Source organism: Sinocyclocheilus grahami, unplaced genomic scaffold (genome assembly GCF_001515645.1).
Source record: "Sinocyclocheilus grahami isolate Dianchi unplaced genomic scaffold, SAMN03320097.WGS_v1.1 scaffold4.1, whole genome shotgun sequence".
Taxonomy (NCBI): Eukaryota; Metazoa; Chordata; class Actinopteri; order Cypriniformes; family Cyprinidae; genus Sinocyclocheilus; species Sinocyclocheilus grahami.
In genome coordinates this window covers 1915850-1934126 of record NW_015505183.1, presented here as the reverse complement: position 1 = coordinate 1934126, position 18277 = coordinate 1915850, and the positions used below count along the sequence as shown (strand labels likewise).

Here is an 18277-nt window from a genome sequence, read left to right as displayed (position 1 = left end):
CGCACATCCCTAATATATATATATATATATATATATATATATATATATATACACATACATACTGCTATATATAAATACTATATAAATAAGTCAAACCGAAGCTCCATTCATTCAGTTTGATGAGTGGGAAAACCACAAGTTAAGAAGTTGTCAAACATGAAAAGGGGAGCATTTAGAATGGACTACAACAGCATTTTCATGTCATGCATTTCAGAGTCGACTCAAAAATGAGCATTTAGCACTCTGGTTTACCGAACATCCAATCTAACAAACTCACAGCCACTGGATGTTGTTTTTGGATTTCTTGCGGATGAGTTGCACACCCTCTAAAACATTTGTGATGTCATAGATGCGTCTCTTCTGAACCTCCAGAACTTCTGTGGCCCAGTTGAGATCCAGAACCCCATCAGCCGACTCGCTCAGCAAGCCCACAAATTTTTTAGTCAGCAGGCCAAGGGAAGTGTCATAACGGGTGCGCTCCCCTGGAGACTTGGGAGCTAGAGAGAGATAGAGAGAAAGAAAGATACAACAGAGGCATTCTTTTAATAATAGTTTGAATATTACCAGCTGCAGTTCCTACCAGAAGAGCAAGAGATGCTTGGACAGGTGTGTTTGATTTTCAAACCATTATCAGATGCCCTAAAACAGGTATGAACTTCCACCCCTCACTCATCATATGGAAACGGTGGTCTTAAACAAAAGGTCCAGTTTTCTCGAACAGTGATTGCGTTGACATTTGTTGTACTCACTTTTGGGGCTTGGTGCCCTTACACACGCAGAGTTTCCTTTCCCATTTGGTGTGCGGAATTCTGGGAGGTAAAGTGGCTCTTCCAGATCTAGTCTCCTTTTGGCCTGGGACAGAAAGACAAGATAATGTTAATTATGTCTGCCTTAAACTGCCTGTAGAAGATGCAGTTACACCAAACTATTTGAATGAACATAGCTCTAAGTTTAGCATTGTGTTCTTGGTTTCTATGAACGTTGCACGATTTTTCAGATAAACCACATTTGTTCAAATAGGAAAATTCAGTGTTGAAAAGCTCATACAGCGAGACACACTTGAGTGAAAGTGTATTCTGTATTGCATTGTTCAAGAACAATTACTCCCAGGCCTGGATTGGCTAATCGGGAGCACCGGGAGGATTCCCGGTGGGCCGGTCTATATTTTTGTCCCGCTTCACAACGAGCAGGACTTGCGCTAACCGCAATTCCCTTCACCGTCCGAGTTTTGATTTTGCCAAATCGGTTTGGGCCAATGCAAACAACTTATTGATCATGAGCCTAACATCCAGCAAGGCAGGAAAACATTCAATCTACCCAAGGGAAGACGTCTTTCATTATAAGTTAATGCTGTTAAATAGAGAGAAAAAAAAATACATAAAAAAAAAATAACTAGCGTATTCTTAACCGTGGACCTCATTATTGAAGTACAAATCCAAGCACCAGAAGCAGCCCATACTCTAAGTTTTCTTTAATTTAAAAATATGCACTTTCATTCATTCAAAGGCTATATGATTGTAATGATATTTTAGTTCAAAACTTTAAGTGCCATTGTTTAAAATGCTTTATTGACTGATGTTTCATAGACCATCAGTTGTTAGCTTTCAAATTTCATGCCATTTGTAATTTCACAGTATTTTCACCTCCTAAATTATACACTTGTGATTTGTGAAGTCACAATTCTATATTGGTACAATTTACTCAGGCCGATGACATTTTTTGTATGACATTAAAATTATTTTTAGAATAATTGTACACAAATACGTTAAGCAAAACGATTGTGATTATTTCTGAGAACTTTTTACCTGCATGCAGACGTCCCTTATTCTGTCCCTTATTTTCTTAAAGAATAAACACTTATTTTCTACAAGAATAGAAGAATAAACACTATTTTCTTAAAGAATAAAAGAAAGAATCACAATTGTCCCTTATTTTCCATTTCTGAAGTTAATTGGCAACCCTAATGATGACGTAATTATCTTTTGATTCCCGACAGCGGCACCTTGCTCAAAAAACAAAAACACATCAGTTGTTGGAGATATGCGAGCAAAAAATAATAGATCAAAGAAAATGCATAATAGAAAGCGCAAAAGGTGGCACTAAAAAAGGTCAGTACCAAAAAAAAAAAAAAGTGGGCATGAAACTCCAGGGCTGAAAATGATCTGAAAATGAGTCCCACTCCGGCCCTGATTACTCCTCTTTCCTAAAGTGCCTGAATATACACGGTGACTTTAAATCAGTCTCTGTCCTAAAAAAGAAAAACAAGTTCTGGCCCTTCTTTCCTTGAGATGTTCACCTCAACAACTACTCATATTAGTCGATTGTAAGAAAGGTGTGGGGTTTAAACAATCTAAATGACTGGAAAAAAAAGCGCAAGTATCATCCATGCACATGTTTCTTTTTGCTTACAACAAGATCAATAACGTGTTAAGAATTTCAATTTCATGTCGACTTTAAATTTAATTGACAGGCGAGTAGGCAGCCCACTGTCTAGACACCTCAGGACGCATTAGAGTTTACATTATAAGCAGGAAGTGATCACGTTTTCAACTAGCTTTAACTTGATTGATCAGGTCACAAAGAATCTGAGCATTTAACACTGTCCTTGTATGATTAAGGCCACATCCACACGAAGCCAGAGCCTTCCCTATCAGATCTTTTTTTCTTCTTCCTCATTCTAAAAAAAAAATTCCATGAACACGTCGCCATCTCAGAAATATCTCGTACACACAAAACCACTGAAACTGACTTAAAACGATGTAGTATACATGCCAGACCAGTATGTGGCGCTGTAATTCTGCCACAGAGAAACATTAAAAACAGAGAAGAGGACTTGGAGCATGCGCATAAACCTTGCGCGCAATATACAAACCCAACACAACCATCCGCCATTGTTGCTGTTATTCATGGGGTGACGACATCGGCGCGTTTCACAAAATATATGGATTGGCTGTACACATGAAAACGCAAGGGTGTCATTTTCATATCTATCCACCAGTTTCAAAAAATTGCAGTTTCAGGCTCCCAAAACGCAGAATCCGTCTGGACAAAACGCTGATACGATACAAAATTTTAACGTATACAACTAAATGCGTCTCTGTGTGTACGGGCACTAAATCACTGCAAAATGGATATCAAATCACATTTAAACAGGGTCTAAAAAACACAGAACCTGACAGTGTAATCTTCTGGTTAGTGCAATGGGATTCAAATTGTCTTTGAGCCTGACATCTGTATTAATATTCAACCCTTTTACCATTAAAACCTTTAAGGAGGGCATGACCTCAACGTTTACACATTTCTGAAATCTTTAGCATTCCACAGTGGGCAGATGGGCTGGTTTCAGCAACCCAACTCCACAAAAAACTGGTTTAAAAAGCCAACTGACATGGAAATCTGCACCCACATGTGCCTGTTTGATTTCCAGTGGCATTCAGGACTGCAATTTACTCAAGACTGGATACTTCTGTAACAGGCACAGGGCATGTGCTGAGAACAGTTCACTCATCCTGTGTGCGCAAGCGTCTGCAAAAATGCTTGCATTGTCCTGACCTGAATGACGTCTACACCTGTCACTGACATCTGGAGCCACTGAACAGGTGGTTGGGGGAGAGGAGGAGCATAATCTTTCCGTTTTTTCGGTTTCCCCCCACCTTTTCTAATGACTCTTTCCACCTTGTCTCCCTTATTTGTTTTATATTATGCAACCTTTATTAGAGAAGCAAACACATATGTGAGGTCTGCCAAAAAAATTCTGAAATAAGGGAACATTTACTGATTGTAGCAATTACCCTTTTATTCAGCTTTTTAAACAAATTATAAATTAAAATTTAAAATATTTTATAATTTCTGCATTGACGCAATGACAACATAAGTCCATTACTTAGGTTCACAATTCTTTTTTAATTTTTATATAGTACAACTGAATCTTGCTGTTATAGCTGAATTTATATTATATGAAATTAGAATTTATATGATATTATATGAAAGATTATCCCTTACAGGAAAACATAATTTGGGTTCCTTGCCAAAAAGGTTAAAAAAACAATAAGTTTAAGCTAAGAGCTGTTTTGGAGCCACCACTAGATGTTTAAATTAGAGGCTTGTGGACTCCCTCAAGACTCTGAGGGAACGTTGTTGAATTGCCATCAAATCTGTGTTAGCGTCAGCTGTTACCATGCTTTAGCACAGCAGATGAACACACACCCACCTGGGTGTGAGAAGGGGGCCTTTGTGTGGTTTGGTTTCTCAGAACAGCAGCATCTCATGTCTGTAAGAATTTGTGGTTGGTTCTGCCTATTTCCTGTGTAGGTGGGAAATGAGAAGTGAGAAATGCTGGCTCAAAGCATATGGGGTGGAAGCTGAATCATTCACTTCTAAAGCACTGATCTGGGAGCAGCTTCACCTACTGAAATCCAAACTTTAACTACTAATAACTACACCAGTTTGCTAATAAACATATTTACATCAGAAAATGGCTCAGGAGTTTCCTAAAAATATGTAAATCCACAGAGTAAGCTAACATCACACACAGCAGTGGCTGTACAGGTTAGCAAAAACACCCATGTTTAGGCAAAAAGTACGTATATATGGTATGCATGCAGAATTTAATAAATCAAATATTCCTGTACATTGTATGTGTGGGTAACCTTGAATACTTTGGATAAAAATGCCAAATGCATAAATGTCAATTTTTGTCGAGATTAAATAAAAAATTGTGACAAGCGTACACAGCAACAATCAGCAGCTGTACGCAATCTTTGCAACAGGTTAAGATACATAACTTATTATTATGATTGAAAAATTCATAATGATTATTTTTAGTTATCGCAGTATCAAATAAAAAAGCATTAGACACTTGTTCTTAATATCAGCTTTTGCTATCAGACACAAAATATTATCAGTTATCAGTATGAAATCATAAAAACAATACTGGCTGATGTCTCTTACACCGCACTCATTATTGTTAAAATACGACTTAAATAACCAGAAAAGACATTCAAAAAGACATGCACCATTTCTCTTCTCACTCAAGAATAAAAAGAGAGAGACAAGAGTCTGGGATCAAGTGACTACAGAGATCATGGTGAAACCCTATGAAATACTCAGCACTGCCATGGCACAATGCTCACATAGCGGGCAATGTTTCACTAATAGCTATTTCAACAAGAGTTACACGAAACCTGATCATTTCCAGTAACTTCTAGAGGACGTTTCATCATTTAAAAAAAACCCTACTTATTGTTCTTTATTCATATACAGCATATTTACACTACTGCTCAAACATTTGTGGGTTGGTAATTTTTTTACGCTCACCAAAGCTGTATTTATTTGATGAAAAATACAGCAAAAACAGTCATTTGTTAAATATTACAATTTAGAATAACTTTTCTATTTTAATATTTATTAAAATGCAACTTATTCCTGTGATAGCAAAGCTAAACTTTCAGCAGCCGTTACTCCAGTCTTCAGTGTCACATGATTTTTCAGAAATAATTCTAATATGCCAATTTGGTGCTCAAGAAACATTTCAAGACATGTCAAGAAACAAATGTTGAATACAAGTATTAATTCCTTTCAAACATTTGAACGGCAGTGTCATTTGGTGCAAATGAAAACAAGGCTTTGAGGGAAATACAATGTTGAGTCTTCACACAAAATACACCTATCGAAAAAATCCTCATGAGTCAATTTCTATGGAAAACACTAGTTGTGAAATTTGAATAGGATGCTTTCATTCAGAGGTCTCAAATGGTTTTCAGTGTGTACCATAAAAGTCTTGGATATTTAATAGGGCTGAAACGACTAGTTGACATTATCGACAACGTCGACAAAAAAAAATTGTCGACAAATATTTTTGTTGTCGTGTAGTCGTTTGATCTCATATGACCTAATGTAAGAGCCTGCAATAACGCGGTTTGACCAGTGTGACACTGTAGTGCAAGACTGTAATTCAGCTCTCCTAATGCAATTCAAGAGAAGACAGCGCTTCAGAGCAAAAGCAGCAGAACCGAACCTGAAGAGTGGCGTTTGGATGATTATGTAAACATATGCTGCGCGCTTTCCTCTCAATAACGAAATAAACACAACAAAAACTGACCGCGTCGTGAGAGCAGCAGTTTAAAACGCATCCGATTACAGCGATGTGGATGTTGCACGAGCTCTGCAGTTCGGTACTCCAGTGAAGTCATGTCACGTTCATTTATATAACATTAGTACTTTATGCAATAGCCTTAAATCAGGCAGCTTTACAGTATTAAACATGAAAAACCAGAGTCAGTGTCGCTTTTAGTTAGAAATACAACCTGATGTTCTGTTATAAAGCAGCTCTCCAGTGTGGAGCTAGCTAATGATAAAATATTTTTATGAGTGGGAAAACAATATTAATTAAGGTGATAGTTTGGTTTGCAGAGAAACTTGATCTAGCTCAGGACTGTTTTGATTATCATAACCCTATAAGGTATATTAAGAGAGATTATGTTGTGAAAGTTGTGCTTGAATAAAATAGTTTATCCAAAAATAAAGCGTCTCATCACTTACCTTTATTTGTTTCATATCCATATGACTTACAAAAGGAGATGTCAGGCAGAATAATGTCATTCAGTGACTTTTTCATATGGTTAACTAAACGGTGAATGAGAGTTTATCTGTCTGTCATCTCATTTTGTGCCAAATACATATATTTGTATAAATTAATTGCAATTACATAATATGATTTTCAAAAGCTGAAATAATTACTTTTATTTATTTGTTAGAATATGTATAACTCAATATTTTAACTAATTGCAAAAGCTGAATAATCAAAGTCTACTGATTGATCAGTGAAATAATAGATGATTAGTCGATTAATCATACTAATAATCATTAGATTAATCGATTATCAAAATAATCGTTTTTTGCAGCCCTAATATTTAACATGACTAAGTTCAACTGATGACAAAATGACTAATCTCTGCCTATTAAATGAGGCTCTTTGGCATTTCCAATATACACTTCATTTCTTGTTAGATATTTACAGGCTCATTCTTTTAAGCATATTGCAAATTAGGTCAGACCTCCCCCCTTTTCTCCTGCACTAAATGGCCTAGCTGTGAGTTTTTCACTGGTTGGAGGTGGGGAATGAGGGTCTTAAGATGTGTTATTGTGTAACTTTCCAAGTAATCATCATCTGAGATGTCTTTTAACAATCACAATCTGCCTGGAAAGAACAGGTTTCCGAACGCCTACAGACACACGAGAGAAGAATGACCTGCAAACTGTGCCACTCCCAAATGTGAAAAAACACACATCCTACTCACAAAATGTAAGCGCAAGAAAGGTCATTCTATGTCAGTGTTGAATTCTGATGTCAAAATGAAAAGGAGTCACAGGTAAAGGAGAAAGGGGGAAGTCCAGAAGAAAAAGGCATAAGGGGACGAAATTTGAAATGCAGAACTTGGCCAGACGGGTCCATGCAGAGCGATCTGAGTTAAACAGCTTGAGGCCCATCACCCACCTTGCTGATGCAACACCTGGTTACTGGAGGCCCCACATGGTGAAATAGGTAAATTAAGAGAATGAAATGAGGTAAAATTACCCGAGGGAATCTGTGATGAGGGGGGAAGGGAGTGCGTCACCAGGACACATGTGTTCTTCAACGTAGTGATCAGAGACCAATGGCTGATCATTTGATCTCAGACACATGATATTTGGAGTGAACCAGAGACCTAGTGATCCTCATGACCTTTTAAATCCTCAAAGTTTGGCACTGTTGTATAGTTCTCTAGTCTTTATTGTCCTTCACTGGAGATTACCGAAACAATGCTGACATCAATTACTACTGCATGTAGTCTGCAACTATTGTTAACAAAACTATACGTTAACCAAACCTACGATAGGAAAATATGATCTGGGAAAATGTATAGTCTCAACTGTCAGTCAATTGCCATTTAAGCAACAAATCAGAAGGTCTGTTTTCCTGCAGCAAATGATTAGTCTAAATCAGAACATTAACTTCGAGATCATTTGACTAGCCAAATTTGAAATTTAAGTTACTGACCACAGTATCATTCATTATTAGCTAAAAGTTTTTAGTTTGGCATTCATTTTACGAACACATTTAGGTATTCAACTGTAAAAATGGTATCCATGTTATTTTTAACATTAGAACAGGTGCAGCCATTTTTAACTTGTTCAATGTGCAAGGCATCCAGTGTCAGCAGCTTCCAGGTATTTTAGCTGTGGAAAGTGGAAAGTTCTTTACATTAATGATTATGAAGATAAACTTTTTTTGGTTCTTTGGAATAACATGCAACATTGATAAACCATTCACAATGAGACCAGAAATGCGCATTTGCAAAGGAAATATAGATAAATTATTTCAGATGACTTTGTCATTTTGAAGAAACCGGCTCAGGGGAACTATCAGTTTCAGCAGAATTCATTATATTTAAATCACAAGTTTAGTTTTAACAGTAAAGGTTCAAAGGTCTGAGAACGAAAATGTGAACTTCAGGTGTGTCATTCATGTCAAACTTAAAAAAGGGGCAGAGAACAAGAGTGAAACTCTTCAGAGCAGGAGATATGACTGGTGTGAAAAACTGAACAAGGGAAACTGGAAGTTGTTCACAATGCCATATGGAGCTTCACTAGACACAATTTTTGTTTCCAGGAAAGACATTAAAGAAGATGTTTGGAACATATTTTAATTCTAGACAAAAATAAAAAGTTTGGAATCAGGGAAAGCAATAGGACAAGGCCTTATCTGATCTGTTAACATAAGATGAGCCATTTTGAACCAATTGGTGTATCAAACCCAGAAAAGCATTGTGAGACAGGCTTTTATTGTAATCTATGTCAGAGTTTGAGGCATATGCATCAGTCCCCCATGCAGACGCCCAGTCTGTTATCAGCCCTGCCCCATATTCTGCAGCATGAGTCTGTGATCATTCCTTTTGTTTATCAGCTAGAAGCAGCAAGCAGCAAGCAACACAACGAGAAGTTTGACAGAGGTAGTTCCCGAAGCAGTTAGTTTGACATTCTTGAACTTTTCAACAGGTTGAGCTTGTGCAAGGACGAATGGTGAGACAGGCATACAACTGCACAGAAAAAAGGGGAGTGATAACTACAACGGCAGCTACATAGTCGAAAAGCTGTCAAATCTAGGAGTTTAAACAAAAATACAGGAACAACCAGTTTGGGGATCAGTCTAATGAACCTGGGTCATTTAATCATGCAGCATTACGAGAGGCAACGCATTCATTCATAGCATGGTTTATAGATTGCTAAATATAAAAAGGTTCTGTATTTTGATGAATTTACCTTTGAAGACCCTTCCCCCACTTTACTATTAGACCTGAACCGTATAATATAATGTCCGGTTAAGAAGCTGTAAAGCACCCTTCCCCCATCTATCAGCTTCTACCACCTCCCCCCTGAAATAACTCCTATGGCAAGCCATGTCAATATTCAAAACTAACTAAATACAACTATATATTTTGATGTCACTAGTACTTATTTTTATTTAATAGAAAGTAGTGCAATAGGGAACACCTTTTTTTTTCCCAACAAACCAGTTTTCAGTTTTACTATTAATTTAGTACCAGTAAATATTTTGTTGCTAGTTAGTAGTATCTATTCCAGTTTTCCAGTTTGAATGACAGATTTCCACAGAATTCAATGGCAAAAATTATTGATTTGTTAACTGTAACCATGGCATAGACCTTAGGGTCGACGCCTAGGCCTGTCACGATAACAACTTTTTGTTGTGCGATATATATTGCGCCAGAAATAATTGCGATAAGCGATATTATTGTCATTTTAAAGGCCATTTTATGCCACAGAATATATCATCATAATAATGCAAGAAGGCCTACACACTTCCAAATGACAACAAACTTTACATTTTTAAGAATATTTAGATCATGGAAATTAAGTATCAAAATATTAGATACCTTAAAAAACCTGAATAAATAGTAAATAAACATTTTCTAACAAAAAGTGCAAAGTAACAAGTAGAAAAAAAAGAAAAATGCACAAAGAACTTGTATGCAGATTTTTCCATCTACAGATTTTTCCCGGACCTTCTTTTCTCTGTAAATTAAGGGTGCACACTATTGCTGAAAAACACAGTCACTACTCAGCAGTCAGATGTTCGTATGCACAAAGGCACAGATCCCTAAACAAGGCCATATCTGCAGATGAAACTTTTTTTGTAGAAGTTTTTTAAAATTTGAACTAGCACCTCATGACTAAACGTTATGTACGAGAAGCTGCAAAAGACACTGCCGCAAGTGGAATGTACAAAACATGGTGACATTAATTTTTATGTAAATATAATGGGCGATATATTGCATCACCAAAAGTTATTGCGATCATGTACATATATTGCGCGATAAGTCGATATATTGATTATTGCGACAGGCCTATCGACGCCATATTGAATTTAATGTATTTGAATATAAGGTTGTGAGTGTTAGACTTACAGCCTACACTCTTAAAAATAAAGGTGCTTCACGATGCCATAGAAGAACCTTTTTGTCTAAATGGTTCCATAAAGAACTTTTAACATCTGAAGAACCTTTCTGTTTCACAAAAGGTTCTTTGTGGCGAAAAAAAGGTTCTTCAGGTTATAAAAAGGTAAGAAAGAGATGGTTCTTTAAAGAACCTTTGACTGAATGGTTCTTTGTGGAACCAAAAATGGTTCTTCTATGGCATCACTTGAAGAACCTTTTGAAGCACCTTTATTTTTAAGAGTGTATGCAATAGCTGAATAAAGCCCTAAATCATAAATTTTATTATAATTTTCATATAACTTTCAAATGTTTTTTGTGGAAAGATGTTTCATCAGAACAAATGGCATGTTTTTACACATCAGCATAAGACTTTGAACACACTGTAATTCTATTCCTCGTAGGGCTGCCACTAACGACTATTTTTATTTCGATTAATCTATCGACTAATTTACCAATTAATCGATTAATCTAAACGATTAATTTCCCACAAAAAAAAATCAACAATTTTAAAGAACATTTTACTTGCAACTTTGCCATTCAGTAGTGTACCATAAAAAAGTATAAATGTAAACAAGCCATTGACGAAATGTAAAACTAAAAGAGTAAAAATGTAAACAAACCTTATAAAAATGAAATAAAAAGAAAATAATTACAAATGTCTGAGAAAGTTAGCATGTTCTTAATGTCAATATATCCACATGTTCTGGGCTTCTGTTCATTACAGCTGTGAGTGCAACTACAAAGGGGAAAAAATATGTTTCAATTAACCCCAACAGTTGGGTTTTCACATTAAATAAATGCAATGTTTAGAGTCCACTAGAATCAAGTATTAATTTTATTCTTAAAAGTTATTATTATTAAAAATGTAAAGTATTAAAAGTACACTTAGAAATGTGTAAACAACAGATTTAAACAGACATCTCCAGCATGATGAAAAAAAATGAACAGAGGACTTCAGTAGTGAAACTCCAAATTTCTATGAAATCCTTTTTTCTTTTTTTTTCTTTTTAAAGTAAAGTGCAAAATAGAGTGCAAGAAGCAAGTGTCCATCTCATAGTCCAAATCACTGAAATCAAAGTTCAGTATAGTGTAAGAATGACATGTCCACGTGTTCTGGTCTACTAATAATAAAATATAATAATTAATAATAATTTTTTGTAGTAATAAAAATAGATTTAGGTTAAGTGAACAATAGCCTTTAAATTTACTTAAAATACATATATAATAGCAATGAGGCAATAATAATTATAGGCGATTCGTCGATTCTATTCGACTTAAAAAATCCTCGACTTCATTTCGCATGCGTCGACTAACCGGCAAAATACTGGAAGTGGCGCATTTCACGGACGAGAATCCATAAAACACATTATTAGACTATTTTCCAAGGCCTCATGATATATTAAACCGTTTAAAAATCATAATTAAGCATAACTGTGAACTCACAAACGCTACGATTTAATTAAATAATTATATGTGATGCAGTTATATTCTTACACTATAATACTGAACTTTGATTTCAGTGATTTGGACTATGAGATGGACACTTGCTTCTTGCACTCTATGTTGCACTTTACTTTTGCTTTTAAAAAGGATTTGGATTTCATTTGGAGTTTCACTACTGAAGTCCTCTGTTCATTTTTTTCATCATGCTGGAGATGTCTGTTTAAATCTGTTGTTTACACATTTCTAAGAGTACTTTTAATACTTTAATAATAAAACTTTAATACTTGAGTCTAGTGGACTCTAACCATTGCATTTATTTAATGTGAAAACCCAACTGTTGGGGTTAATTGAAACATATTTTTTCCCTTTGTAGTTGCACTCACAGCTGTAATGAACAGAAGCCCAGAACATGTGGATATATTGACATTAAGAACATGCTGACTTTCTCAGACTTTTGTAATTATTTTCTTTTTATTTAATTTTTATTGGGTTTGTTTACATTTGTACTCTTTTAGTTTTACATTTTGTCTATGGCTTGTTTACATTTATACTTTTTATGATACACTACTGAATGGCAAAGTTGCAAGTTTAATAAATGTTTTTTTAAATTATAGATTTTTTTGGTGGGAAATTAATCATTTAGATTAATCGATTAATCCATAAATTAGTCGATAGATTAATCGAAATAAAAATAGTCGTTAGTGGCAGCCCTATATAATTAGTTCAAATAAAGTATCAAAAGCAAGAAATCATATAGTTTTATTGAACAAAACTGTTAAAATACTGTATTATAACGTAATAGAGCCACTGATCTATATATAATTATAAAATAATATAATATAATCTCTATTAAAGATCAGTGAATAGAGCTAATGTACAGTACGCATTACAGCAAAGGCCTGCAGGGGGCACCAACGGTCTGGCGATTGTTTTTACACATTACTGTGCGATCTAATACTAGTTTAATATTTACCAAGCATCATTTAATTCAAATGTCCACTTAATCTTTAATATTTGGCCATTTCTTTATGACAGAAATGCTATAGCCACTGTAATTTAATGAATATGTGGACATCAAAACGTGTAAACTCAGAGTGAGGGTTTGAGCTTTCATTTTGAAACCGCAAGATAATGATGTATTCTCCTGAGTTTGCGTGGATTCATAAATGATTTACCTTACAAATCTGATGAAATGGCGCACGTTGCGTTCCCAGATGAACGTTATAATAAACCCAAACTCACAACAACATGCACAGATGGAGTTTGAGCCGCTCCACACATGTAAATGATAACAGCTCCTGTGGAACAGCATTTATTGTGAACGGAGCCGCTGTGAGACGCACGTACGTAACCTACACGCCCATAACTGCATCACATATAATTATTTAATTAAATCGTAGCATTTGTGAATTCACAATTATGCTTATTTTATGATTTTTAAACGGGTTTAATATATTATGAGGCCTTGGAAAACAGTCTAATATTGTGTTTTATGGATTCTCGTCCGTGAAATGCACCACTTCCGATATTTTGCCGGTTAGTCGACGCATGCAAAATGGAGTCGAGGATTTTAAAAAATCAAATAGTTGAATAGAATCGACGAATCGCGACAGCCCTAATCCTTCGGTCTCATTTTCATTCCTTTCCAAAATTAAATGTCACTACCCTGACTTCGGTCTACATTGTCAATATTAGCAAAACAGTGACAATACTATTTTGAATGTTAAATACTTGAGCCTAAAAGGATGACTAGTTTGTTTTAAGAAACAAATGGCTTGCCACACTCTCAGGTCCTAAAGGTCCTGTCTGTCCTAATGTAATGACTGAAATATACATGCAGTGTTGTGGTCATGCTCTCCAATTACCTGCCTGTTTTATTCATTCATGAGGAACTGACAGATTTTCAGTACATCAGTGATGATGGCACAGATAAAACCCTCTGGGCAAAGCCAGAAACGGGAAGCGTTCACTCTGTAGAGCGTGGATTCGACTGTAGCAGTGCTTTATTAAATTATATATTGTTGTACTAAGACATGAAACAGCAAGCATGCGCATACACAGCATGGTAGCAAGAGCCGTGGTGGCGGTGGAAGGAAAGAAGCTTACCGGCAGCCGCCCGGAAGAGGTCCGCACCGGCTTAGGCTCCGGCCCGTGGGGGGTCGCGTACAAACAGTTGGGTCTCTGCTCTGCAGCTGTCGTGTTCCCGATCTGAGTTAAGTATCCAGCCGGTACCGAATTCATCAGTGGGCTTGTGAGTCCCGTGTTGAACAAATCTGTCCTCACCGCGGAGAACATTTTCTTTTGTGGGCACGAGAGTCCAGATACTGCGCCTCTTCCAGAAGAAGGAGAAATCCCTCTGGGTATCCGCATCATTTTGCGCACGAAATGCACAAAAACCCGCGAAAATGACTCTTTTATTACGCAAATCGCGTCTACTATTTACTGCAGAAGGAATCAACCGTCAGAATGAATATTTATATCTTAAAAGACTGCAAATGATACAGACAACATGCACTTGAGTATAATAAATACTGCTAGAAGTTGTAGATAAATCCGTGAAAACTAAAAAAATATAAACATCCGAAATAAACAAAACTCTCTCCTAGGGTCCTTTGTTAGTGGCACGACAGAGGCTATTACGTCTTAATAAACTGCAAATAAATTAAACATGTATTAAATGTACCACAGTCATTCAGGTTCGTAAATCTACCTTTCAAAGGTAAACAACGCTTGGGAATGTTCCTCTTGTAGTTCTTGCGTCGAGCCGGCTATTGTGAGAGTTCCTGTGTGTCTGTAATCCCTCTCCGGCCGAGAAGCTTTGCTTTGACATCAGTTCAACAGAGGAGTGCTATTTTAGCGCCAAATTACGTCCCGCGAAATTTGGATCTCCCGCGGTTGGACGCGCTCCGTGATTGGCTGCTGGCACGCCGCGCTCGTCCGGATTCTGAATATATTTACATGTAACAGTTGGTGCCTAGCGTTCTTCCTCTTAAAGAGACAGCGATAGTCTGTCAAATGTATATTTAGCATATAGATGTATTTTTTAGAAATATATTTAATAAAATACATAAAAGTGACGTTTTCACACAAATTAACTCATCATATAAAACAATCATCAAAGCATTTACACAGATAAAATACAACACAAAGTAGAAAGAGGTCTTTACATTATGCCCATTGTGTTTCCATGGTTTCCAAATCATTCATTGTCATAGATTAATCTTAAATGTTAATGTTTTTCAACAGCAAAATGGAACAATGGTTGAGTCTGGCATGGCCTGACTCCATGAAAAGTGACCTAAAGGGAAAACGAGAGCTTTAAAGCCCTAAACAGCCCCACAGAAAAGAACCTTTACACTTGAAAGGATCTTATCCTCTGGCACAAAGAGTGAACCCCCACCATGCTTCAGATGATTGTTAAGAGTCTTTTGCCCAATGATGGCTTTACAGTGTTTCGTTGAGACACAGTCCTTCCTTCCAAATAAACTACGGCCGTGGAGCATTTTTTTTAAACAAGTGCAAACGAATATGACAACAGCACATACACATAAGAGTGAGATGGTGATTCTGATATGGATACGCCAACTGTTTGATTAGAAACATCTTACCACATAGCAAGATTATTATAATTATCCAGTCGCCCACAAATGGGCTCTAGAGATGCAGTTGTTTAAAATTAACCAGGGCTTGGGGAAAATATGTATATACAAAATATGAAGGCACCGTATACACAAAATATGAAGGCATTAAATGCCCTTTTAGTGAATTGATTTTGATGAATATATACATCATCTATCATCTATCTATAGATATGTATGGGTTTAGCGCCTCTGCAGACACTGTGGTGACCTGTAATGTGCTTTTAAATAAAAAATATTTCTGAAAGCACTGAATACCCCCAATACATACATAAAAATTAGATTTAGCAATCTAATAGATGGAGCAGGGTTTTTGTTTTTGTTTTTTTGAGAAAGCAAACATCAAACAAACAAAAATGAATAAATAAAAAAATTCAGACTAACAAACTATAAGTCTATAATGTGAATTTTTTCAGTCTGAGTAAAGGATTCCTGCAGAACATTTATTATGGTATGATATCTTTATTGTTACATTTGTAAATAATTGTATAGGTAACAGCTAGAATTGCTCAAACTGGAAACTGACTTCTGTTCATTAACACATTTGAATTATTTAACAAATGACATACTGTGTTTTGTTTTATGATTCAAAAGAAAAAGGGGGAAGGGCTTCTCAAATGTCAGTTCTAAAGGGCAAACGTTGTTATACTGGGAGACCAAAGCAGCACATAGGCTATTCTTAAAATGACAAATGAAATTTCTACTTAGACATAGGCTAGCTAAATTAGGTACTAAGGTTAGACATCAGATGCCAAAAGAGTGGATTATCTATAGTTATATAGTGAACAAAACGAATGTTTCAGACTAACAAACTGTAAGATAAGTCTATAACGCGAGTTCTTCCATGTCCCAGTCAAGGATTATTAATATATTCGTGCATTTGTTTGCATTAAACCCGTGGCAAGGTTGGTGTCGTGTGCTGTTGTCTGCCCTCTTCTGGTGAGACATGGATATGCACTGGATTTCTGCCATTTCTTCTTCTTTCTTTTTTTTTAAGTGGGTTTTTGGTAAATCCATGAAACAAAGTCAGCGGTTAACACAAGCTCAAGATATTTTCACGTCTTATTCTACGACAAAAAGTAGGCTACACCAAGTGTACATGTGTACAAGTTTTACTTGTCTTGAAAAACGAGATTGCTAAGTGCCTAAATGAGACCAGGGCCGTCGCTAGGAATTCTGGGCCCTGAGCTCTGAATTTACTATGGGGCCCCGGCCCCTCAAAATCACGTTCAGCATTTTAACTCAACCATCAGGGGAAATGTGTTTAAATAAAGACTGAAAGAGCTGTCGGAAGCTTAACTGTGTTGACGTTAAATAGCCTACATGCCGACAGTGTGTTGTTCGTTTGTAGCCAATACATTTTTAGCTTTTAATTTAGGCTTCAAAATTGATTACATTTTGTTAATTTGTGAAGGATATCATGATGAACAAAATGTGTAAAAAGCATACACTTTTATTAGTCAAATAGGCCTAGCTTTCTCTGCAATAATCCAAAAGCCAATGGAAAACAGGGTGATGCCGGGCTGGCTTACAAAAATACAGGCATTCATTACTGAAGCACTCAGAACCATAAACTTCTGAAAGACCAGACAGAGGATAAAAAAAAAAACTCACCATCGTCAGACTTTACTTATTTGAACAAAGTAGAACATAAAGGTGAATGAGAGTATATTGCATTACTACAGTAGAGTTTAGCTTTCATAATGTTTAATTTATCCCTTTATTAGAGAGCCTGAATATTTTACAAATTTTTACTAAACATAAAAATAAGGAAGAAGTTGTGACAAAGAAAATAGCTCAGTAAATAGTTTAGAGTCAAAAGACTAGTAACACAAATATAGGCTTCTCTAGCTGGGTATTATATTTTGTTTTCAAATAGCTAGTTCAAAACTATTTGAACACAACCACGATGGCATACATTCAGACATGTGTAATTTATAATAAAGGTAAAATTTGGATCCGTTATGGCAGTTTAACCCAAATATTTTGAAATCCTCTGTGATTGGGGCATGTTGTCACAAAAGGACCTGTTTTAAAGGGGTGTAACAGGTGACATTGAGGGTTTTGTTGAAACAAATTTATTGTATGTGTCTGTACTGAAATGTACAAAAATGAACCTATCCATAGAAATATTCGAAAAAATATTTGAAATACAAAATGCAACAGCTAGCCACTATATTTCATCCACATGCTGACCAACAATTAATTAACATATACCAGCCACAAGATAGCGCCAGTTCACTATCTGCTCTGCAAACGCAAACGTATATGTGATTATTACTTAAAACACTAGGTGTCGCTATATTGCCTGTTATGTTTGAAGGCGTCCTGCAGAACACTTTACATTACTCGACACCCACATCTTAAACCTTAAGTGTGTTGACGGTCAGCCTCTTAAGACCATAATCCCTCTTTTAGAGTCCAGATGAGATGAATACTAGTGCTTATCAAAGTTTGACCACAGACCACTTTTGCACTGAACTCTAGTTCTTTGGGCAAAGGTATTTTTTGATTGAATCTACAGACACTCAGAAGACAGATGTGCTATATTTAAATAAAGTGACTCACATTTAGACATTGCTGTTTAGGGCTGTAACAGATCATATGCTAAACACAAAAAAGTCCAAGATGACTCTATCTGGAAAGATTTTTGGCAGATGCACTGTACTTTTACTTTTTAACCATTATGTACTTTATCTTGTT

The 18277-nt window shown here is 36.1% G+C and overlaps 1 protein-coding gene across 1 annotated transcript; it reads right to left on the bottom strand.

The window, feature by feature from the left end:
- Positions 1-273: 273 nt before the first annotated feature.
- Positions 274-14457, bottom strand: LOC107583350 (transcription factor E2F2-like). Its single transcript, XM_016269536.1, has 3 exons — positions 14043-14457; positions 750-852; positions 274-497 (listed from the first exon to the last, which is right to left on the bottom strand). The coding sequence occupies exons 1-3, from the start codon at positions 14307-14309 to the stop codon at positions 274-276; spliced, it is 594 nt and encodes a 197-aa protein (XP_016125022.1). The 5' UTR covers positions 14310-14457.
- Positions 14458-18277: the final 3820 nt, after the last annotated feature.